The sequence below is a fragment of the Camarhynchus parvulus genome, chromosome 2 (assembly GCF_901933205.1).
Source record: "Camarhynchus parvulus chromosome 2, STF_HiC, whole genome shotgun sequence".
NCBI lineage: Eukaryota > Metazoa > Chordata > Aves > Passeriformes > Thraupidae > Camarhynchus > Camarhynchus parvulus.
The window spans coordinates 47,734,282-47,760,157 of NC_044572.1; the positions used below are offsets into that span (position 1 = coordinate 47,734,282).

General features: G+C 39.9%; 1 protein-coding gene across 4 annotated transcripts in view; it reads right to left on the minus strand.

Annotated features, from left to right (window-relative positions):
- ELMO1 (engulfment and cell motility 1) overlaps positions 1-25,876 on the minus strand; it is a 302,044-nt gene that overhangs the window by 208,482 nt on the left and 67,686 nt on the right. For all 4 annotated transcript variants that reach the window (XM_030965282.1, XM_030965290.1, XM_030965299.1 and 1 more), the window contains 2 exons: positions 17,683-17,733; positions 8,311-8,480 (listed from right to left, as the gene is read on the minus strand). In XM_030965282.1, the coding sequence (XP_030821142.1) occupies positions 8,311-8,480; positions 17,683-17,733 (221 nt within the window). The remainder of the gene's footprint in view (positions 1-8,310; positions 8,481-17,682; positions 17,734-25,876) is intronic.

Sequence of the window (25,876 nt, forward strand, 5' to 3'; positions counted from 1 at the left end):
TAAATAGCAATTGTGAAAGGCTGGGATTCTATAGTGGTGAAAGACAAACTCAGTGATTTTTACACAGGCAGGAAATTCAAAATAGATGCCAACCTAATGCAAAATAACATGAATGACAAGTTACCAGGTTAGACATTTTTCTACCATAATATATTTCCTGTCTGGCCTCAAAGGAACTTTGTGATACACTTCCAAATAAATCCCAAGGAGCAGCAGTGAGTTCTCTTACGACTTTCTCAAGCACACAGACTTACTGCCTGCTCAAATACTGCAGGCTACACCTCGAGCAGCTTCCAGCAGAGACCAGCTTAGCAGGGACCTGACTAGATCAACACTTACCTGTTCATGTGCCAAAACTGCTGTACAAAGACTAAAGATGCCCCAAATCTAAACCAAGCTGGAGTAACACACAGTGCATAGGAAGGGCTTGTCTGAACTGGGGGAAAAAACTAAAATGTCCCATTATGGAAGCCAGTGTAGAGCCACTTTAGCTAATGATACCAAGACCTAAAGCAGTCACACCACTTCAGCACAGCAATTGTTCCAGAGCCTGCACTGTTTTGAACATGAGCAAAATTGCGTAAGAGTACCACTGAGGATAAAAGCTTTTAATGCAGAACAACCCCAGAGAGGGCCACTGTTACCAAAGGTGGAAGATGCTCACAAAAACTTCCTCCTCTACAGAAACACTGATGGGATGATGGGTGAATGACCTGCCAACCACATTAAAGCACCATTTGGCTATTGCTTTTCAGGCAAACACATGGATAATGCACATTCTAGATAATAAGCAGTGTAAAGAAAAATCCAAGAGTACAAATTTCTGGCTTCTCTTTGTAACAGGAGTGGCTATCACAAGCATATGACATCTGGGAAACACTTTGACCTGGAATAATCTACAAAATTACTATTAAGTTACACAGCAGCCCTCAGACTCCTCACAGCCACCACAACATCCCACAGCTATATATAGTCTAAAAGAAAAAAACATCCTGGAAATTTGCAGAAGTGAAGATTTTAAGCTCTTCCCCTTATTTTTCTTGGTTTTCAAATACTACAGTTTTGTCTGGAGTTAAAAAAAATTAAAAATTCATTTTGCCCACCTTCATACTCTGGAGAATATTTGGAAATATAAATCTACTCCTGGAGTTACTCTTCTTAATGTTTTACAAAAGAGGTTACCAAACAAGACCCAGTAAAACTGTCTCCTCTTCTCATCCCTCTTCCTGTCAACAGGGTGTTGATATCACCATTTAAAAGGGGCCATTTAAATTCTAATATTCCCAAATACAGGCAAAAGAAAAAAAAATCAAGCCTGGAGAAATAGCTCTTAGGATGAGAGGACCAGCAACTCTCCCTCTCTTCCCTCGAAAATGTGATCTTTGACAGTTCCACCTTCAGATGACCTTGAGATTGGCTCAGTTGGTTAAAGCACAGTGTTAGTAACATCAGAGGCTGTGGGTTCAATCCCTGTAGGGCCATTCACTCCAGAGTTGGACTCAATGATCCTTCTGGGTCCCTTCCAAGTGAGACGATTCTGTGATTTTATCTAAAGCCCACAGTGTGTGCTTTGCATATGTAAAAGATGTAAGAAAAATTGTACTTGTGTGTGCTGAGAGGGAGGGTGTAATCCAAGCCTGAAGACTGATGGGGAAACAAACCCAAAATAGAAAAAGCAGGAGAAAAGTAAACCAACAAAAAAAGCCACTCCAGAAAAAAATCTTACTCCACCTTCTTTCTTTATGGAAACGGCACTGAAAGATAGAGCTGCAGCCCTTTCTCATTCTCCTGCCATTACCATCTCCACAGTGGTATAGTAGGATTACCTGATTTTATACACTCTTTTGGATTTCTGCCTCACAGACAATAGTCACCCTCTCCCGACATTACAGAAGCACTAAGAAATGAAGATTATGTAAAACCCCTGTTGGATAAGAATTGATTTTGGCAGCAATGTCAGATTAAGTAATCTATGCTTTCAGGTGAACTATAGGAATAGTTGAGCCTGTTTAAAACCCTGTGCTGTCAAAAATACAAATTAATTTCCTCCCTCCATTGGCTGACTGAGTTTTCGACACTTTAGCAAATTGAATTGCATCACTGAGGAGTCAAATAAGCATTGGAGCTGAACAAGAGAGGGAGCAGGTACTCCACAGCCAAGAAGGGTGGAAAAGGACTGCTTTATATAGTGGCAAAAACCTACTAGCTTATTATTGTTCGTATTTTCTGAAAATTCATTTTCCATTTATCTAGCAAGTTGGGCTTTCACAACTGTTTTCTGGGGCAATACTGTGAGCTCAATCAGGGAACTAAACTGGGTTAAGGAATATTATATTAAAAGTAGCTTCTACTGTCACTTTTCATAACCTACACCAGTTTTCCAGTCCAGCTTGCTAGAAACAGTAGTGGTATAACTCTCCAGATGAAGCAGGACAGGAACAAGTTACTGTGAGCAAGGGCAGCTTAAACGTTTTGACAGCACTGCTGAAATTCTCATCAGACTGGGATGGAAAAAACCACCAGCAGGTATTTGAGCAACTGTCCCAAAAAGTATGCTAAAGTCGGAATAACTCCAAACCAATCTGTCTTCAGTTTTCCACTGGGCTGGTATACAGCATTATCTCCGTAAGACAAGCCAAGAGCTAGAATTTCACTGAACAATGCAATTTGTCCTTAAAGCATGCACAATCGATCTCTCAGAGACTTCCAGCTGTACAGCAGCCAACCCTGCAACTGCATGTGCTCAATAGAAGGCTCCTCTTAGTCAAGACACAAAACCTATACAAATATACATTTATTTAGAAGCTTACGTGAACTTGATCTAGCTGCATTTATTGTTTCCAATAGGAAGATGGCAGAATTTAACAACTAAAATTAAATCAAGGTGCTTTTTTCTCCTATCTACATAGTAAGCAATTACAACTCTTATACTTAAAACTATCTGCTAACCAGGCTATCTGCTACCTTGTCTTAGCAGCATCAACTAGCATGTTCCTGTGCCATGGCTGTACGACAATAAAGCTGCTCAGCAATGAAGCAGATGTCTGGAGAACAATCTTCTCAACAGCAGCATAAACAATCCTGTTCTGGTTACTGTCAAGACAGCTAGGCTTAGCATAGTGTCTTTTTTTTTTTTTTTTTGGCAGAAACTGTGTGTTATTTCAGCCAAATGGCAAGTCATAGAGATCAGGATAATGCCAATTTTAAAAATGCTGAAAATTCTGCATAGACCTTCATCCTTTCCCTCCCATGAGATCACCCTTATTATTATTACGAGCAATAACAAAAATAAATATAGATTCCTTTTATAAACTCTTTGGTCTTTCAATATTTACAGCGTGTGAATTACATTTTCTTTTTCTTGCTTTATAAGGTATTATGAGGATTTTTTTTCCTTCTAAGGAAGGCTGAGAGTCTGTTCCAGTCACACAACTATTCTGAAACATCAAGCAAAAAACCCAGGACCTTAACAGTCTTCTGCTACATCAGAAGGGCTGTCTGTACAGACATGATTTTCTGAAACACATGTTCTAGGCTCAACTACAGAATACACATCTGAATGAGAGAACTATGTTATCACAGCTGAGGTAGCAAGAAGACATGACTCCTTCTTCCACCTTGGTTCCTGAACATAATTTTTATCAGTCATTAGGATACCTAGGACTCAGCAGCATTGCTCATTTTCTGCCCCATTTCAGGGCATTGCATTCTGAGGAGGAGTGGAAGCAGCACATCCATACACTTCCCCTTTAGACAGTCTGTATACCCAAGCAGATGGACTGCACAGTCAGCTCCTCTTAACTAGGCATGGACTGGCTTCTGAACAAAAAGTTTAGCACGAGGAGTGCTGTAGAAATCACTTTCTGAAAAGTCTCAGAAAAGAAAAATAGCTGCCTGCACACATCCACCCCACTCTTTGGTGATACAAACGCACATCTGAGAAATGATTGGACATCATGGATAATTACAGAATGGGATCAGCATTTTCTTGTTCTTCATGACTTGTCTTGCAGTCCTTTCTATAATTTATAGGTCACCCAAACCATAAAAACAAATATAAAACTATCTCTTTTTTCCCCTTTTTCAGTTAATAAGACTCGTAGCATTGCTGCGGAAGCAAGAATGAGCCTGAAGGAAAAACAAGATAAGCCATCTCAATCAACAAGATCAAGATACATGTGGACAGTTTCTGAGACATTGCATCTCTGCTGATATAAATATATTCATATTGACAAGATGCACTCTCAGATTCACTAGGGCCCATGCACACCACCACCAACCCCTACAGATTTGTGCTTGCAAACACCATGCTCACAGTTCTCTATTCTCTAACACACTCTTAATTTTCTTCAATATTCAGGAATATAGCCTATGGAAAACTAACTAGGAAACACTGCTATTTCTTGTCGACTTTTTATGCTACCACTTCTTTTCATCACCTGAGAAATGAAACAGAAGTAACTAGAAATCCAGGGATTTACATTCTCTTACTCTGGTCACTGTACTTTAATAGTCATCAGCTTCACTGAAATAATGACTAAGTAGCACAATAAACAAAGCCAACTATAAATAAAATATAGGCTTCTTCCTCAGTGAAAATTATATAAAAAGATAGAGTCTTGTTTTCCAGAGGCTACCCAGTAAAACTTAATTACACACTCAAGTTATAACTTAAGAGCTGCCTCTAACATGAAATCCATGTGCAAAGAAAACCTCAGAGCAACTTTGCACAGAGCACGATGGCACTTCTAATGAGCACTGCCTGGCCCCTCGGGGAACAGAGAATAAATAGAGAATAAAGCTTGAATTAACAAAATTCATCGATTTCTAGCCCAGCTGCAGCACACCGTGAACAGAGGCACCACTCAGCCTGGCCTTACAGATGTAGGGCTGTTCCCAGCTGCATCAGCCCAGGGCAGCTGGCACAGCACACAGAGGGGATCCCTGCAGAATACTAGCAGCCACCCCATAGGGTATGTCCCATTCCTGCTCTCCCAGAGCCTCAGTGCCAGTCCTCAGGGTGAAATACAAGAGCAGAGACAGCCACCATCCTCACAGTTTCACAGCACATCTGCTCTCAGGTCGTGGCTCAGTGACACACCTAGGGTCTATTGCCACAAAAAATGGCCTTTTCTGCATCCACCCATGACCATTTCCCCTCTTGTTTCTTCAAGCCCCTAACTGAGCAGAAAACTAATTTTAGAGAGTTCGTTTTCAAACAGAATCATGTACTTTGCAAAAAGTTAACAGGCTGGATTGGCTTGGTGAAGCACACAGACACTGGAACCAACTCCTGGAACCAGCTCCTGGGAAAAAAAGCAGGACTGGGCTGAAGAACAGGGGTTAACACACAAGAAATGGGAGAAGGCGGCAGGGAGCTGGACCATGTCTCAGCAGCATCAAGATGCTAGGTTTGTCTCAGCTGTGACTCATAGCCCCATTCAAACAAGGCTGGCTCTACAGGAGCAGCATCAAAGTGGCTAAGATAACTCCACAGTGAAAATATACCTTAAATGCATCTTTATAAAATACGTTGTCTTCTAAAACTGGGCTACGAAAGAAGTTTCTGCCCCAGCCCAAAATTTCTGGCTCCTCATTCCTCCTCTAATACCTGCCCCCTTCCCTTTATACTGCTAGTGTAATTGTAATTTTGGACACTATGGACACTGAGAGAGCAGTGTAGGTTCATCTATGGACACAGAGAAAAGTTTTATGTTCTGAAGCATTTTGGTGACCTTGTCAGCCGCACAGCCCACAAGGCAATGTTGCTGAAGGTGCTGAGCCCAGGTTGGGAGCAATGGCAAGGAGGTCTTCAATTTGATTTATCTGTTCAGTGAGCATCTTGTGTGAGACCTCTTACTAACAGTAGTGCAGAGAGTCCAAGCAAAAACAAGAACACACCATAAGAGGACAACTGACTGATTCCAGCTGCCTTTCTTTGACAGCCTAGGGCGCTGAATGAAAAAAAAAGTTTCTTTTCTTTCTTTTGAGGAAGTAGTTTGTCTGTTTGCTTAGTGTGCTGACACAGCAGCGAGTGACAGACCCTGATGTGAGGGAGCAGATTCAGTACCTTGAAGTGAGATGAGAAAGGAAAGCAGAAGCACCATGGTAGGCTTAGGCTGCTGTGCCTCTGTATGTTTGCTCCTTTCATCAAATCCCAAGTTCTGTTAAATATGCACTCATCAGCCAGTGATGTACAGTATAAAAGCAGAAGAGAATGTACAGCATAGCACAGATGTCCCTGCTTTACCACTCCCTTTGCAAAACCAGACTTGGAAAAATCTGACCTGCTCACACCCTCAGGAGCTGAAGAATGTCTAGGCTGCTGAACATGAAAGACTGCATGAAGCTGCTGGAAACTCTTACAGTGTGACTCTTTGTGCAATGCCCAAACTCAAGACTATTTCTCCCCACAGACAGAAATACTGATAAATACATTAGACAGGTAGATCAATCAATGCATATTTGATGACACATTACATCAGCTAAAAAGAAAAAAAAATTAAATCCCTCAAAATGCAGACACTTACAAAAATAAAATAAAATAAAATAATAAAAAAGAAGAAGGCAGTAAACTCTGCTCATATGTCCAGTTTACAAGCCTGCTGTGTGGTTTGAAAACTTATGCCGTTCGGTCAGGACTTATTACAGGGTATAATTTGCTAGACAGTTCTTTCAACAGCAGTGTTGCCTTTAGTAGTTTCCCTCCCAAACAGTTATTTTTAATCCTGACCAGTCTGTTACAGTTTGGGTCATCCCACAGCTACAAAACAGCAGTACAAACACATCTGAAGGGTGAGGAGGACACTTGCTTTATTCTTAGTGCAGCTAAAAGAAAAGATTATAAAAAATGTGAATGTTCCCTGTCTGTTTCAACAGAAAATAAAATGCTTTCATTTAAATACCTTTTGCAGTGGAGTAAGTTAAACCATTAGACCTAAATAATGTCACAACAAAATAAACCACAAGGGTAGTGACTGTTAATTTTCCTGTGTTCTAATCTTCACAGGCATATGTGAGCCTGTCCATTTCGAATACCTTTCATTAGTACAGCTACTGCACACATGTGTTTATATTAACTTAAACTTGTCTTTGCTTTTAAACTTAATTTGGTCCATAAACAACAAATACCACATGAATAAAATACAAGCTGAAAAATTTGGTAACTAGAAGCATTTAATTTTAAAGTGGCATAACGTGATCTGTGCCAAAGATCAAATCACTGTAAAAAATAAAGACTATAACCACAAAATGCTGAAGATTAAACCACAAGCTTTTGGAAATCTAGTACATAGCTGTAGTTAGACAATAAGGATTCAGAGTTCCATAAGTCATTAACCACACAATGGGCAGGAATCCAGGAGAGATTTTTTTTTATACTGCCCAATCTGTGGACTACTGAATTCTATAAAGTAGTTAATTTTTCTGTAGAAAATACACAGTATATCTTGTACAAGACCCTCAGAGAACCTCTGTGCTCCACTTCAAAGACCACTTACTACTTTTGCTTTACTTCCTCATACTATTTACTTCCTTGAGGCCAAGGGAACACGAGCACATTTGTGAGGGGATTTGAACTGATTGCAGTTTTCTTTCTCTCAGGAGATGGTGTGGGTATTTTTGACTTCGTCCTGTGTAGTAGAGCTTGACACTGAGTGCAAACCTCTTACTTGAAATCAAATTCTTACTGTTTAATCATTTAATAGTGCAACAATCCAGTTGATATTTTTCTGCTGCACACTCCACATTAACCCAATGAACACACTTACTTGGACCTCGGTGCTGAATTTCACCAATGATGAAATTTGGTAAGGCATTCTGGTAAAGAATGAGTGTATTTTTAGAGGTCAGCTTTCATTTTTATGTCAAAAAACCCAACTGGTATTAGAAAAATCCCATTCAAAATCAAAACAACAAAAAATGGAAGTAAAGAATTTTTTACATTTGGGTTTTACCTCATATATTCTCAGTAACATGAAATTTAAAACACAGTTTTTAAGTGATATCACCTAAATATCAGCCTTTAAATATACCTTCAATGGCTTATTGAAATTCCAGTGAATGGAGAAGAAACTAGGACCCCAGTCTCCCTGAAATTTATGGGATAGGCAACACTTGTGACTTCCTACTTTCCTCATCCCCTGTCCTGACCAGCCCATTGTTAGGGGAAATTAAAAAAAACAGTATCTCACTGATAATTAATATACTATCCTAGAAGTCTAGACCTCTTGAGATATTTAATTTATCAACTCAGAGAGCATGAAATCACCCCACACGGAAGGAATGCCAGAGTTTAGGCAGAATACTCACTCTGTGCCACTTTCAACCATTTGCGTTAGGAGGGAAATGCCATCCAGGTTTATAAATTCTTGGGCAAACGTAACATCTCGTGAATAGTTGGCTAAGTCTTTCAGTGCTTCTAACTTTGCATCCATACTAGAAGACTGGATCCTCTCATGGAGCTGCTGTGCATTTTGAGCCTATGAGAGAAACAAAACACACAAAACAAAATCAACAAAACAGCTTTTGTTACAATGAAAATCATGAGTGAAATGTCAGTGTAAGCAGGAACAATGGCCATGTTTATTATTAATGATATTTAACTTCCATGCTCAGAAAAGGTTAAGTAGCTCAAATACAAATTACTTTTGTAAAAGTATATTACTTGTGTATTACTCCATTATTACCTATAATTGTTTGGATTTTGCAGAATCATTAGCTGAGCAATGGGTAGATGTCCCATTGTCTCAGGCAAAATGTGAGCATTACAAATTACAAATTACAAATAACAGCCTTTGGCTTGAAAAACTTATGTGTCACATCAATAAAGAAGAAATGAAAATAAAACAAACTGCATCAGACAATCTCAGTAAAATAATAGTGGCACTTCTTTTCCTGTCAATGCTTAATCAGGTTACACACTGCTCATCATCTTTAGCAGCAAAGACCACATACTGTCCTAACCATGTTACATCAAGAGAGACCAACTTCAGACCTTCTGATCCTTCCTCCCCCTCTTCTTTTGTTCACAGTCACTTCAAACACTCACATATCCTTTTAACAAGGAGGGCAGAATAATTACTTCCCACATAACATTCTGATATTATCTGTCATACATCTTTTTGCGTGTTCAATATCCTCATGTTATGCTATTCTGGCCATTAATGTTTCAAATAGAGGATGGCTTGGTGAAATTCAAAATGGACACTGATGATAAAAAGGTAAAGAAATACTTAAATAATGTATATTAAATTTTCTCTCTCTTAAGCCATACAAATACTTTAAAATACATCTCACGTTTTCAATTTGATGCTTTCACTTATCTGAACAGAATACCCAAAAGCTTCAGTTAATAGGTCATACTTTTCTTAGAAAAATAATCCTCCTCCCTACATACAGAGATATTTGCAAAATTCTGTTTCCTAGGATTCATTTCTTACCTGCACCCAAGGAAAGGTGAATGAGAGGCTATGTGTCATTAGGGAAACAAATTAAACGTAAATTCTGTTGAGTTATTCTCTCTGAGATGATGTTTATTCTTTCTCAGCTGGAGAAGAAATAGAGAAGAAAGGGCTCTGCTGACAGACAATTGCTTTTCTGTTCAAGTGATGAATGTTCTCTTCACAGAGATGGTCATCTCTGAAGATAAAGATTCTGAGAAAGCAGTCATTTTTAGTGCAAGTGACCATTTAAACAAGGAGCCCAGAAAAATAAGCAGCATAGTGTTGATACAGATTCAGCTGCCTAGCTACATAACTTTGATTGCTACAAAATTATGAATAAATTAAATGTCCCAATCTTCTCCAATATCAGCAAGCTTGGTTACTTCTTGTTTTTACAATGGTGGTGGTAAGTCCATAGTCTCCAGTCAGCATTGGCCAGAAAAAAATGCAGCAAGGAGCGTGTATGTGGGAGAAATGACTTCTAGTTAGTGTGGCTGTGGTTAACATAGCATTGAAAAGAAATGGAATGTCTTTAGTCCTGAGCTTTTTTTATGCTTTAAATATAGGGTGATGCAGCCATAGCAGTTCCATTCCCTATAAAAAGGCAGAATCCTGTCATCCAAAAGATCTTTCTGCCACTGAAGGTTACCTACTCTATCAATGGATTTGACTTGTAATGGGGAACCAATGGTTTATACAGTCTCTCTGTAATGGCAATGGCTGTCCAAATGGAAACTAAAAGACTATTCTCTAAAGCTTAAGAAGGTGATAAGGTAAACAATTTGCTGAAGCCCATGGAAGAAGTAAAAATAGATAACACTTACTTCCAACTTCCAGGATCATTACTGAATACTTCCTCCAGCCCTTTCCTTTCATCAGAGGGGGTGAAAAAAGCTTTGCTAAAGTACTCTCCAATAATCAGCTACAAAAATTCACCATTATTATTACCTGAACCAGAAGTTCAACAGCCAACTCCTATCTTCTCATAGTATGTCCTTCACAGAGCCATTCCTAATGCTAAAATCCCCACTATAAGGAAGACTCAGAGATGCAAAACATCTTCAAAATATTACCGTTTCACTGAATACATGCAATGTCTGAATTCTTGCCCACCTCAGGAAAGAAACACTCTGGAAAAACTTCAATACTGCCATGGCAGCTGCATTCCTCAAACTTTGGAAATGATTGCTCAGATTTAACCTTAAACCTATTAAATCTGTGCACGTGGCCTTTTCCAACCTGCCATACTTCTTGAAAGTTACCACTTCCATTATCTGTCCACTGAACGAAGTTCTACTGAACTGGAAGTTCTTCCAGCTTTCCATGGGAACCCAGTACTCTAAAAGCTCCTGGATTCAATGAAAATGAAACAAATGGTAAAGGTGAGCAAAACAACTGGTTCGCAGTGACCGAGCAGCTCTCCCGAGCTGCTCTATCAAGAAGTCTGAGTGGGCAAACCTTGGGCAGCAGAGCTGTGGCCAAACAGATGGAGACTGTAATTGCCTGTGTATCACAATAGCAAGCAAGAAAAACATGTGAGCAGAGCCAGGAGAACATCCTCCTCCAAACCCCTCCACAATATACTGCGCTGTGTAAATAACACTTAGTCCTCATACTTATTCACAACAGATTATTTATGGTGAAGTTCAGCATTTCTCTTGAGGACAGAGTCCTGCCTGCAGCAGGAGCACCTGGGGCTGGTGAACTGGTGCTGTCAGCCAGTCAAACTTCCATTACACCTGTATCCACACCAAGCATGGAAAGAGCTAACCCTCCCTCTCGCCAAACCTGAGAACAACAGGACACAGATGTGCATTAGCAGCTCACCAACACTGCACAACACCAGCATGAGCAGGACCAACCTATCAACTGAGATATGTTAATCCTTTTTCCTCTGGAGTCAGTGAGAGCTTTGAAATTCACCAGACTAAAACCAAAATATAATCTTAGATAAGAGACAGCTTGGAACCCTCTACAGAACACAAAAATCCATGCTACAGAAGAGGTTCAGACATCCTTTAAGCACATAAAAGAGTGCTTACTAACATCATAGGCTTTATCTGACTATGCCAAGGTTCCATCTGCAAAGTTTACACACAGTTGCAGTCTTCTTACATTAAACAAGTTTTGCAAGTCACTGCATCCCATAAACCTTGCTCCTTCTACTCTCAGATGAGAAAAGAACAGACAAATGGCAAAGGAGATCTTGATTGAGGGGGTAAACATTTATTTGTCTCAGCAAGAGTGCTGGCACGTGTCTCACTGGCAACATGGACAAAAGTCATATTGTCTGTTGTCATCCCAAGTGCCTGATGTGTGAAAATATTGCCTTGGTTAACACCATGCAGCTCTCACAAGCCTTCTAATTCTTGTTGCCATAGCACTCGTACATGCTTATGCAATGTACAGCTCATTTATGACTGCATTAAAAAATGAAACCCGGATGAAATATGCTCTGAGTGCCTACCAGGGAGCTATTTTAATGATTTGCAAGCCATCAGTGGATGGACAGAAAGCACAGCTCATTAAAGCAATAGCAGAGCTGGCTGCCATGTCTGCATTCTTACTGAAATATCATTCAGGTAGGAGTAAATATAAATATATAAACCTTTGCAACTGAGAATCATTAGAGGGAATTAGCAGAAATATGGCTGCTCAAGGAAATGAAAGGCAGAATTACCTGCTCTCGTCTTTAGAAAGGAAGGAAGGAAGATGGGAAGCTTGAAAAACGTGTGCTGTTGAAGTCCCAGCATTTCAAAAGGCTGTCAAGTGGCATAAGCCACATGTCTAGTCTTAAATGACTTGCTCCAAGGACACCCAGAAAGGTTGCCCTTAGGGAGTAGCAGTGCTTAAAAGGAGCAGCTTGATGAGATTGTCAGCTTAAAGAGAGAACTAATGACCTAAATCCAGGATGTGACTTTCTTAGAGACTCAAATAGCAATTTGGAGGTTAAGAATCCCAAAATCATCCTAACAAGGGATTCTACTGATCAAACTATAATTTCTTTGCCACAGAATACTTTGTGCAAAAACTTTGAAAGCAACTTATTAACCAGACATACACAGGGCTTCTGTACAGAATACAAAATACAGCGAGTAAGGACAAGAGGGAGGACACAGATCCAAATGCAACCACTATCAAACATGAATGCGCCATGGAAGAAAGTTGGACCATTGATTTAAATTGCTGGCTTTCCATTATGTAATCAGTTGTCTTCTTTATCCTTTACAAAAAGCAAATAAAATAAGGTTATTGTTATCTATCCTGTAAATTAAGTTACATCAGTCAATATGTTGCTAGAAAAAGAGCATAGAGACCATCAGTAACTACCCAATCCAGCTTTGTCCTTACCAAACACATGCATTTCTGTAGTTTAATTTAAATCATTCAGTGTTGGAACACCATGGTGCCTTAAAGTGCTGCCTTTTCCTGGATTGTTATTGCCATCTCACCTAAAACTGCATATATGTCAGACAGCAATAGAGGAGTGGATACATTACATAACAATCATTTTACAAATTCAGCAGACCTACCAAGGCTAACTAGCATCTGATGCCAGGTAAGCAAAGAGAATCTATTTTAATCAATACATACATTAATGGTTAACACTTTTTGCATGAGCTCTGAAGCACAGTTTGTACATCTAAAGCCCTGTACAGATGTGATACACAGAGAGGTCCTGTGGAATCATTACAGGCAATTAAGGAGGCAGAAACAGGGAAATGGTTATCTCTAGGGTCTTCCACTAAATCAATGACAAAAGCATTACAGATGCATAGCCAAATGTATTACATAAATATTACTTAAAATAAGGCATATGCAATCACTAGCCACTTCTCAATGCTATATAAGCATTTTTTTCTTCTATCCACATTTGAAATAATCTCTTCCACTTACTGTTCAAAATGTGCCTTTTGAAACCTGAAAACATCAGATTAAACCTTTCTCTATGAAAAGACAAACCCCAACTCCACTTCTCAAATATAGTGTGAACAGAAAAATATAAAGGTGGCTAATTGACCCCCATGGTCAGTGTTTCTGGTATAAGGTTTATTTAGCAACTAATTTACCATTACACGATAAACATAACCACAATTACAGGTTAGAACTGCAAAAATTTATGCATTTACAGAACTTCAAATACATGTTCAAGCAATTGTAGACCAAAAATTCTAAACTAGATCCTCAAAATTTTACTTTGAGGATTCAGATGTATAAGCAGAACTAGGTTAAAAAAAAACTCTTTATACTTCCTAGCCTGTTTAGATCACATGTAAAGAACATGTTCCTCATATCTGTAGAAGCACTCAGAGAAAATACTATGATGACTATCATTGAACACCTTTATTTACATGATTGCTTGTTGTACACATGCTAATACTCTGCCTGCAAACAAGTGACAGGTTTGAGAACTCAACTGATCCCTGGCCTGGGGATAAAAAAGCAAATTATCAGGTCCCACAAATACCACATCAGAAAAACCCCTTTTACCCAGGTTTTAAGGTATATACCTCATAAGCAAGGCATTTTTTCTAAGTGGCCAAGAAGCTGCTTTTAATAAACAGTAAGTGCTCGAGTAATCAATTCTGTTTGAAAACCATTAAATTGAATAAACTGCACTAGTTCCTTCAATTTAATTTTCCCAATATTTTAGCATCTTTTTAAAGTGATTAGTCATTTTAAAAAGGATTTGCAGGATCTGATTGAAGGAATCCTGCAGTTTCACACACTAAAAGGTTGGACTTTGCTTGCTGCATTGCAGGACACAAAAGTCCTTTTGCATCAGCCTTGCACTCAGGAGCAATTACAGCTCATTTATACACCTACCCACCCTGCACTGGAATATGGTTATCACAAAAGAGACAGCAGCAATACAGCATCTCGACTGTCACATACGTTCAAATACAAAGAAATGTTGCATAAGAAACTTTTCATGCGTCCCTTCAGAAATGCAGATGGACAAAGGGGGAAAGCAGGTCACGGAAAACTGCAAAAACACACAATAGCACAAAGAATTGGTAAGAAAGATGATAGGAGAGGTTAAAATAAATAAGAAAGATGATATAGGAAAAAAGATAATATGGGAGAAATTCAATCTGCACTCAAGTTACCTAGGAAACAGAGTGTCTGTGTGGTGAGCAGTTTATAGAGGAAAAAAATAGCATTGTTTAGGGAAAAAACAGTCTTTCAGAGAATCTCACAAACTTAGCAAACAGACTTATGGAAACAAAGAAGCAGTTCAAATTCCCACCAGGCCTAACGACTGGCGTTTGCAAACTTTTAACTCAAAGAAATTTAAAATAGGCACATTGTAAATCTCTCAAGGCAAGCATTTATAATGGATTTAGCAGCACACCATAATGCAGTTCTGCTCTTGCAGTATTAACAATGGTTTTCAGATAAAGGTCCCTGTATAGGCACACAAAATAATCTAAATTCAAGATTAAAAAAGAGAAAGTATTTAACGTTTATATTCATGGAGTTAGATTTCAAATCCTCATTTTAAAAAGTCAGCCAAAAAATGCTGGTTTACTATTTCTAGATAAAACTACCTTTCTTTCCTCTCTCTTTTTAATCTTTAATAGTACCGACTGTGGGTACGTGAGCAATAAATAATTTGAGGCTAATGACAACAGAAGTCAAAAAGATTGCATCTCATCCTTCTCATCCAATTTTCTATGACTTGGGCTATGCAACCCTAAAGGGTACAGCCAGATTACTGGCTGTCATGGTTATAAGCTGCATAAAAATTAAGGACTAGAAAAGCATTTTAAGCTCATGCAGCCTTCAGAACGGTCAACAAAACTCCTCTCAACTCTTTAAGGAAAAAAGTTTCCTCAAAAGGCTTGTAAAGTTCAGGACAATTTTTTCCCCCACAACAGCCAGGAAGTAGGCAGCTCAGACCTCTCTGAAACTACAAGGACACATCCCAGAAACTGCATAATCCATATGTGGCTTCTCTTCCTTTCTCTCAATCTTTCTCTCCTTTCCTAAATAATCTACCTTTTCGTAAAGTGGGGTTTTTTTTGAGTATGATTTTGGTTTTTCGGGACAAGAGGAAAGATAGTTTAAGCTTTATTCTATTGCAGGATAGAAAAAACAAAGGGGATGGGAGGAATTCAGAATCTTGATGTTTTCACATGATGAGAAAAACATTTCTCACCCAGCACTAACAGCTAGGAAAGCATCTTTCCCATTTTGTAGGAGTATATCATGCAGACTGTTCTTCACATTATATCTTCCAACTACTGCTGCTCTCATACAGAATTTCAGAGGAAATATGGAAACAGATTGCCTGTTAGCTTTTCAGGGTAAATGACAACCATTGTGTGTGGGTCACCAGTTTAAGAACCACAGCTTGGAGGCCTTTATCTGTTTCAGGTACTGCTATGATGACCACTTTGACAGTACCTTAAAACACAAGGAGACTATTGTAGAGTGAGGACATGCTGAACTTCAATTTTATTTAAACAATACAAATATTTGCTAATCTGACAAAAACCAAACAGTTCCACCTTCCAAGATACCTCTCCAATTCTGGGAAAAGTTAACGCAAAATTTTAAAACATCAGGAAGTATGAAAATAAGCATTAGTTCAGACATAAGCATCACTACTGGAGAATAGAGAGTAGACCAGTCTTCTATCTTAAAACAGGATGGCTGAGTCACTCATAACTGCAGGCCAGTGCCAGAGCAGTCCATAATTTGTTAGGTAGCAGGCAATATCTCAACATCCTAAGGACTCCTGTCTTGATTAGCTGACCCTGAGGCAAATCAACAAAGAAATAGAACAAGCAGATGATAGTCCTAGAATGACAGGTGGGTGCAAAGCCCCACCTTCCTGACCATTGGCAGTAGCAGAAACTGTTGTACATTCAAGATTTGTCTTTTATGTTTGTAGGTCCCATTTCCAATTGCACAAGTGACCTTAAAGCCGGCCAGCCATCTCCACAGATCAGTCACAGCACAGCCTCTCCTCAGTGAGGTTCCATGGTGCAACTGGTTGTGGATTTTGAGATGGGAGAATTCCATGAGTTGTCCTATGTGGTTATTCCATGTTATGGTTACACCAAAACATGACACACTGCATTTGGACTACATTGGTTCTTGATGAACCACAGATGTGGTTTTGATTTCAAGAGATCCCAAGTCTGGGCAGTACTGGAGGGGATATTTGTTATTAAGAAGTCCCAAAAGTTAGAAGGAGCTGGTGCTGGGGCTGCCTGTTTCTGAGGAATTTCCATCAAATGAGGTTTATTCTACCAGGAATGGTTTTCCCATGCACAAGGCTCTTTTGGTGATATATGCCAAGAGGCTCTGGAACCACACAAATCCTGACTGAGCTATGGTCTTAAACTGCTGTTTGTTTGGGGTTTTTTTTATGTCTATAAAGCTTTGAATATAATGACCATTGAAAAACATGATGAAGGCTAATGGAAGCCTCTTGTCTTTGCCCTGTTGGCTGCTGAGAAATGCTTTCTGTTGAGAAGCTACCAGGTGGCAGAGTTTGAACATTAGAATGCTTCAAATTTGCAGAGACTAGAACACCATCATGAAGAGGTAAACCATTTTAATGGCACACTAACTACATTTGTCAGCAAGGAAATTGGATTGCTGCTGCCTTAGACATACATCTTCCAGGACTAATAGTGGCTTTCAGCATGTGGCAGCAGCACTGCTCAAATCAGCAGGAAAACAAGCCATTACAGGGCAACCAGCAACTCTGCTGTGCTTTTTAGGAGCTGGCAAAGAGATGGTGTAGGGGGAAAAAAAGCCAACAACAAAGAAACCCCAGTAAAATCTCTACATTAGGGTTGTTACTCACTCAACACAAAACCAAGAGATCAGGAAAGCTCTGACCTGTGCCACCCACCAGAGCTCTCCATGATTCAAATCCCTGACCTTCCTCCTGGCTTCCTGGTTTTGAGTTCTGAGGCAGAAAAAGAGCAACTTGAGGGAGGCTGCAATGTCAGCAGGGACTCAGGGATATCTTGTATGTAAAAACGGTTCCCAGCGGAAGTGAGACACAAAAAGCCACCCAATTCTGCCAACAGTATCACCAAATGTCACTCAGAGTTATTATTCCTGCCTCTATAACTCATAACCTTTGCTCCTGAAGGATTGTGGGATACATTGTGGAGAAAGCTTAAAAGTACACACATTAGTTCACAAGTATTTACTAATTGAATTTTCACTTTGAAAGAAGAGAAGAGACGAGAAGAGAAGAACACAGACTCACCGGAGATGTTGTTAATCGAAGGATGGCTCCATTTTTTATTTCATTACGATTCTGAAAGAGAAAAAACCAAAGATTTTACTTAAGACTTACATAAAAAGATGAAACATGCATTGAGCAGACTGTCATGCTAAACTTGCAACAGTGCTTTTCCCTGTCTGCGTGCAAAAGCTTCCCTCTTTCAGATGTAAGCTAGCATCTATTTTCCTCATTGAGGCAAATAACATTAGTTTCAACAAATAGGTTGAATTCACATGACACTTAACCAACCTGAACTCCTTCAAGAATGACTTCATGTTTTTCAAAGTTTAGCTTCCACTAGCAACTTCTAAATATTTTCTTGAAATATGCTGTCCATGGTGTCTGGCTCTGGTATTGTACATACTTGAGGAGTTCGTAAGTTTGCAGAAACCTGTCATTAAGCATCTGCAGGATTTAGAATTCATCCCACTGGCTCTTTATTTTCTATAACAAGAACATGCTGACTTAAACCACTGGAACCTACCCACTGAGCTCTGCCACCACGACTTTGCATTCTCCCTCAAAGTGAAAAAAGCATCCCTGTTAGCAGAGTAAAGTTCAAACATGCCATAAGTCCTTCTCCTTGCCCAGCTGTCAGAAAGAGAGGTCATTTAACATTTTCTTTTGGTTAAGTTCACACAGCCGTGGCGTAAGCTATGGTGTACACTTACAGCATCCTTACAACCTTGTGGTCAAAGCCCATGTGCAAAGCTTCCCCTCTTTCAACAACTACCTCCTATTCACCACAGGGTAGGAGAATTAGGTACCTACAGCAATGAACACGCTGACAGGCACTGACTGTGTGCAGCACAACACACAGTCACAATGCCAGTCATGGTTCAGTAGTTGTTCATGAGCTGACACTCTAATCTGTCAGAGGAATTGGAGGAATCCCTAACAGTTTGAGAGAGAAGAGCTAATTTTGTACTGAAGACCACGTTGCAGACTTTCTGCAGACTGGTGTTTAGCCAAGAAAAAATATGAAGGTGTATTTCTCCTCTGTCAGTTTTTCCCAAATTTATTGCATCTTTTTTGTTCCCATTCTGATACATCTCAAATCCAAAATGCTAAAAACCAGATAAATCTTGCCTGAAACCAGGTCAAGCAGTCCCAAAATAAAACTCCAGTACATTGTCTCATTCTTGGTATCCAAGTCATCTGTGGGATTGGTTCTAGCTACCTCAAAGATCACTCTCCACCCACAAAGACTTCTTCACTCTAACTGAAATAAATGAAGTGCCAGACAACACAGGGGCTACAAGAGAGAAGCCTTCTTACAGCATCTTTGCCTGCATATGCAGCGACTCTTCTCAGCCCTCAGCAGTCTCCTCCTGCCAGAACAGCCTCAGGGAGGCCAGCCAGGCTACACTCAAAAGAGGGGCAAAGAAGGGTGAGCAGCTAAATACTGGGTGACTTCCCACAGCACTAGCAAAGTGCCAGATTTTCTCCACTTGTAGTGGAACAGCACCAGACCCAGCCACATTTCATCATGTCTAAGGAATCTGTGTGAAGTGGCCATAGTGCATTTGTGTGGTTTAATCTCAATCAGTGCTGAAACAAACTCACTTCACAAACAGTTGTGGTTGCTAAAACTGTTACCACCTCCTGGATTTGTGGAGCTGAAGAAAAGTAATTGCTTTGGGACAGACAATTAGCATAGGCTATATCTACCTCTATCAGCAGCTTAGACTAAGCTACTGGACTTCAGCTGCATTAGGCCAGAGCTGTTGCATGTACACATACACAAGGTTCCATCAGTTTTACTTGGAAGGCAGCAAACCCCAGCATGCAACAACATGAAAGCCAGGAAATCAATAAGATTTAAGCAACTTGAATTGTACTAATCACATTCAGAAATTAAAGTTCACTGACATATTTATAAAAACATTGGAGCTTGTAGGTAGACTGTTCTTAAACATAAATAAGAGCACACAGAGAGGCTTATATTTTTAGACTGCAAAAATTTAGGCTTAGTTTCTCATGCTTCCTGCTGCAATTAACGTGAACTACCAAGTCAGATATACAAATGAGTTTGTGGTTTGTTTGTGACAAGTCACTTCATCTGGGCCTCAATATGCATCTCTGCAAACACTGAAAACAAGAAGTACTGGGCATAGCACAAGCATGGTGATCTCCAGAGACAAGAGGAGGAACAGAGGAAACACAGAGGAACACACAGAGTAATTAAAAGCATCCCTGGACATTTTCTTTGGAGTCTTTCTGTTTAATCATGAAGATGAATCTAAAACACCAAAGCTTTCAGAATCAAAGGTGTAATGCTTGTCAGAGCCCACAACACACAAGCCCATGGACCTTTCATCATGTCTGGCTCAGAGCAAGGTGTCTATATCTGCCCTATACTGTAAATTCAATCACGAAAGAGAGAGAGATCATCTTCAACTCCTGGTTTAGAAAAAAGCTTAAGGAAAACTGCCCGTGCCTTATCTCTGAAAGTATTCAAAGCATAAAGTCTCTAGCACAGCAAGCTAAACAAAATTTGAAAAAGGTTAGCAGTTACGCAATTAAAAAAATATAATTTTGTTTACCCATTCTAAATATTGGCTTAATCACATACCAGGAAACAGCATGTAAGAGTACAATTAAACCAAGAGGCTTTCCTACATTAACTGTGTGATGCAGTAGTCAGCATGCCAGTTAATTTTAATTGCAACATTTACACATAGTTAATCCTCTTAGTATTAAGGATAGCATCCTGTGGATTTCTTTTCCAGGATAACAGAACATCATTATAGCAGCCCAGCTTTGGTTGGCAGTCATACTTAAAGGCATTCTTGCTATTTAGGACAGAACTCACCCCCACCTATGGTAGACAAATTAAAAAAAAAAAAAAAAGACAAGAACAGGGCAAAACCAAAAAAAAACCCCTCTTCCATGATATACCTGACCTGTTTCTCAAGTGGAGATGAAGTTGACAGATGTTGTTCATGGTGTTGATCTGTATTAGAAAAGCTTAATCCTGAGCAGTGAAGGAACTAGTGAAATGGTACTATCCAAAATGTCCCTAAAAAACTCCATAACAGGAAAATAGATCTGTTATAAATGTTATCCAGGACGAAGACAGCAGTTATATCAAAGACAAATAAGCTCCCTCTGCAATATTTTATCTAGCAAGATATAATATATCACAGGATGATTTTTTTCTAATGGACTAGGCAATATTCCCAAGATGAGATTTCAATCAGACTAAATACTTTCATGAAGACACACAAAGAACATAACACAGCAGGAAGTAGGGGACACCTGGAAAGTTCATCTTGCATTCAGATTTTAGGACCCTCTGACTTCCAACTTCACCAGCTGGAGCAACATGAACCTAAATGACCATAAATTCTCCAGAGGGCAGGAGAAGCAAGGAAGGAGAGGCAGTGGGGTAGCCCTGCATGTCAGAGAGTTTTCCATTCTCAGAGAACTAAGGAGGGGGCTCAGCAGAACTGCTATCCTGGAATTCTGGAGGGGAGATTTGTGCCCGTTTGGGAGCCTGGTTGACAGAACCCATAATCCATTGGGAGGCAGTCCTGAGGGTCAAAGGAGTTGAGGAAGGCTGGGTATCCTGCAGGAAGGAAATCTTAAAAGCACAGAAGTAGGCCAAGGCAAGAGAAAAAGTGGGAAACACCAGCCTGGCTGAGTACAAACCTTTGGCTGGAACTAAGGAAAAAGAAGAGAGATTACAAGCTTTGAAAGAAGGGGCAGCACACTCAGGAGGGCTACTGGGGTGCGGCGAGGTTATGCAGCGAGAAAATTAGAAGGACCAAAGCTCAACTAGAACTTAATCTGGGGAACTACAGGACTGTCAGTCTGACCCCAGTGCCAGGGAAAGTCACAGAACAGATCACCTTGAGTGACATCATGAGGCACATACAGGACAACCAGATGATCAGGCCCAGCTAGAAGGGGTTTAGGAAAGGCAAGTCCTGCTTGACCAATCTGGTCTCCTATGCAAAAGTGAACTGCTCAGCAGATGAGGGAAATGCTGTGGATGTTGTTCACCTGGACTTTTGTAAGGCTTTTGACGCTGTCTCCCACAGCATTCTCCTGGAGAAATTGGCTGCTCACGGCTCGGACAGGCGCATTGTTGGGTAAAAACCTGGTTTGACTGCCAGTCCCAAAGGGTGATGACAAGTGGAGTTACATCCAGTTGGTTATATCTAGTCACCAGTGGTGGTCCCCAGAGCTCACCAAGGTGGAGGTCAGTCTCTTTTAAGTAACAATTAATAGGATAAGAGGAAATGGCTTCAGGTTGAACCAGGGGCATTTTAGATTTAGTAGCAAGAAAAAATTCTTCACAGAAAGGGTTGCCAAGCACTGGAACAGTCTGACCAGGGAAGTAGTTGAGTCACTGTCCCTGGAAGCATTTAAAAGATGTGGCACTTGGGGACACAGTTTAGTGGTAGACTTGGCAGTGCTAGGTTAATGGTTGGACTTGATTATCTTAGAAGGTCTTTCCAACCTAAACAATTCTGTTTCTGTGACTATCTGCCAGCAGATTCTGCTTAGTCTCAAAGCTCTGCTTTTCTGTGCCATAGACTGCATTGCCCAAAACGCGTGCAGGAGACTTGCATCTCAAAAGCAGGCCTCAAGCAATTACCAGAGTCCACCAAACCATGCAGAGGGATGAAGGCAAGAAAATTCACTTTAAAAAAAGATCCTATCAAAAGAGTGAAGCTGTTTATTCAGAGCTTTACTGCAGTGACACTGGAAAATTTATCAGGTAAAATAGGTTACTTTGCTACACATTTGTCTTATCATTTTAATGATCTGTTATATCCAGCAAAATGCTCCAAGATTCGGCTCACTCTAACTGGTTGGAACGGAATGTTTTGTTAACATATTTGAGGAAGACCTAGAAGCATTGGTTCCCATGGTTATAACTCACTCAGCCTCTTCTTTAACCTTGACCACACAGCTTTCTTCAGACTTCTCTAATCAACCCAGACAACAAAAGCCAAAAAATCTGAAATTCTTCTTGTGTTTATTACCTTTAGTAATAGATTCATCCCTATTTCCTTACTGCTGTTATTTTGTTGCACCTTCCTCCAAATGGACACAACAACGGAAAATTAGAGCTGTGAAATACTCTTTAAGTTTATGACTCCATTACATTTCCACAAGGATGAGTTTGTTCAAGTTGTAAATGAGGACAAAATGACACAGAATATTAGAGTTATAGAGTTCATTACTGAGTTAACTGCTCAGGAAAGAGAGGCAAAGTTCTTGCTGGCAGATCTCCCTTAAAGGACAGATTCAGTGTGCTACAGGATCCAGTAAACACTGGGTGTCACCAGAGGTGGCACCAGGAACAGGACAGAGGGCGTCACTCTGCCACAGCACAGGAACTCCATGTACTCACATACAGGAAATTGTCCAATGGGCTTCAGCAGCTGCCTCAAAAGGCAGGGTCTCCTCAGTTTGGAGGGACAAAGGACACAGGAGAGACTGTAGTGGATAACCAGAACGCAGAACTGTTTTTATGAAACCCTGCAGTATGAGAACTTAGGTGCACGTGATGTAATTGAGAGGGCATCAGTTTAAAGGAGATAGAAAATACAGCTCTCCATTCAGAAGGCAGTAAACTCTTCAAGCTCGCTGTCAGAGGTTCAAGAAAAGATGAAAGAGTGGCATCACCTTTATGCAGGATATTAAATAGACTACGTGTAGGTGTAGCCTCCAACATCGGTAGTACCACAAATGTGAATACTGAGGAGGCATAAAGAGAATGAAAGTCATCATCAGATCACTACCCTGAACAGCATTTGCTACTGCTAGAGCTAGAGACAGACTATGAGATGGGATTTCATTTGGCTGACTTGGTAGGGGATTTCTTAAGTTCATTTTTAGTCACCAAAATATTTAATAAGATGTAAGCTAAGTGATACAGGTAATTACCTACATTGTACTACTTGGCATGACAGAACTGTACTGTTTTAGAAGAAATACTGATGCAATCAAGCTTGTGATAAAATTTCTTTTCTGGGAAGCTATTGAAAAGAAGGGACAATGTCTTCTGGATTTTTGTGTTATGATATGATTATAACATTTTCCTTAAAAAAATAAGCAGTTTGTCTGAAGTTTCTAAAAAGAGAATGTTTTCTGCCTGCTTTTTACCTGTTTCTATTCAAGAATTACAGAAGCTGGTAAATAAACCAAGTCAGACCAAGTGGTGCAGTTTCAGGCTGTACATTAGCCAGTGCAATTCTACAACCTACAAGAGGCAGAATTCTTCACATATCCCTCCAGTGCCTGAAGGGCCCCCAACACTTCCCTTATGTCAGATCTACCACCACACAGCCACACAGTCAGCCACCTGACCTTAAAAAGTTAACACTTCCTCTCCCCTTCATTCACAAAAAGAAGGAAAACAAAAAGTATTCCAGAGTTTTCTTTTGTCAGATCCGTGACTTGAACAAATTCACCACCCAGCAGCAGTCACTAGGATGTTAGTGAGGCAAAGAGAAAGAAGAAACAGAGTAGAAAAAGAATGCTCAACTACCTATTTCTCCAGCAACCCACAGAAATCCCAACTTGACTGCCACTTAAACCACATCCTAAGAAAAAGACCAAACTTTGCATGATTTACCCATTTGCAAGTGGAGCGATCTGCAAGGACAGCATTACCAGGCACCACTTGTTCTGCAGAGCAGCAGTGGTATTACACTTTGGGCAGACATCCTTCTGACACATTGAAAGAAGTTACACACGAGTTATTTTTAACTTGGATCAGTTCCCCAATTCAAGCAACCACACAGACACACAGCACAGTTGTACCAGCCACAGGGAAGGGGTGGGCCCAAGACAAGCAGCCCTATCGTCCTCTGATAAATTTCAACAGAAGAGCTGCACCCTGAAAAATAAACATCAGGAAATTACTGACTTAGCTGTGTTGATACTATTATTAGTATGATGATGTGGAGAAATCAGAGCAGGGCTGGTATGGATACAAAAAAAAACAAGAACAAAAACCCACCTAACCCAAGTAAGGATTATCAAACTGAAGTCAGCTCTTCAGCATAGGTTACCCACCACATTCACTCATAGCACCACTGAGGGTCAGCACAGCAGCAATGGCTCCTTAAGCAGATGCTTAGAGAATAAATGAATACTGACGCCCAGGCTGTGGCTCACAGTGTGGCTCATTTTTGCCAAATCAAAGCACAGTTGCCCAGTTTGCTACCAGAGAGCAGCAAAAAAGCTGTTAAAAAAAGCAAAGTTCCATTCCTCTTCCTACCTTTCCTTTACTTCTTTCTTGTGTACAGGCTATTCCTGGACATGATTCAAGTCCTGCCTCATCCCTGCATCAGATCAAGCAGCCTTTACACTAAGCAAATTTAATAAATTGAAGTGGCACAAAATGATCCCCTCCTTGCCACCAACTTCAAAAATTATTAAAAAAAAAACAAAAAAAAAAAAAAAAAAAAAAAAACCAAAATTAAGTGTCAGGATCTTCTGAGGAAGGGGAGAAGAAATCAGAACCATCCTCTTTCAGTGGTGACCTGTTATGTCTGTTCATTGCACTTTGGAAAACTACCCATCCAGATAGGTTATTCTCTAAGCATAAAGATGAATTAAAGAATATTTTCCTCTAGGCCAAATCTTACAAAGAACTGTTTGCCATCAGCTGAACCCAAACAATTGTACTGTGTCCCTGGTATGCCGTACTTATCTTCAATTGCTCTAACTGAAAGCTGAACGTTTTTAGAGTTTTTCGTCCCTAGTGATTAATTGTGAGGCAAAATTACAAACTTCATTCAGGAAAATATATATACAAATGTTTTTAAAAAACACCCCACTTGATCCATCTCATCAGCCTTGATATGGAACTAAGGAGCTAAACAGAAGATTGCCATAACAATTATTTTAATAGGAAGCAAGCAGAAGAATTGAGCTGTTTATGCTGGGGCCAGAAAGTATAATAGGTGGACAGGGCATAATTCTTTTCTCTAGAAAATTTCATATAGACCAAAAGTTGTACAAAAAGAGACTAAGAGAACTAAAAGAAAGATAACCATTACCAATGTTCTTGAAATCAGCCTGAATGAAGGAGGACTGAAAGTGATTTAGTATATGGATACTGAAGTTTTACTTCTGTTCACTTGAAAAATGTACTAGTGCTCTCTAAGATTATACTGGAGCCCACAGGGCAGTGTTACCAGCATCCATC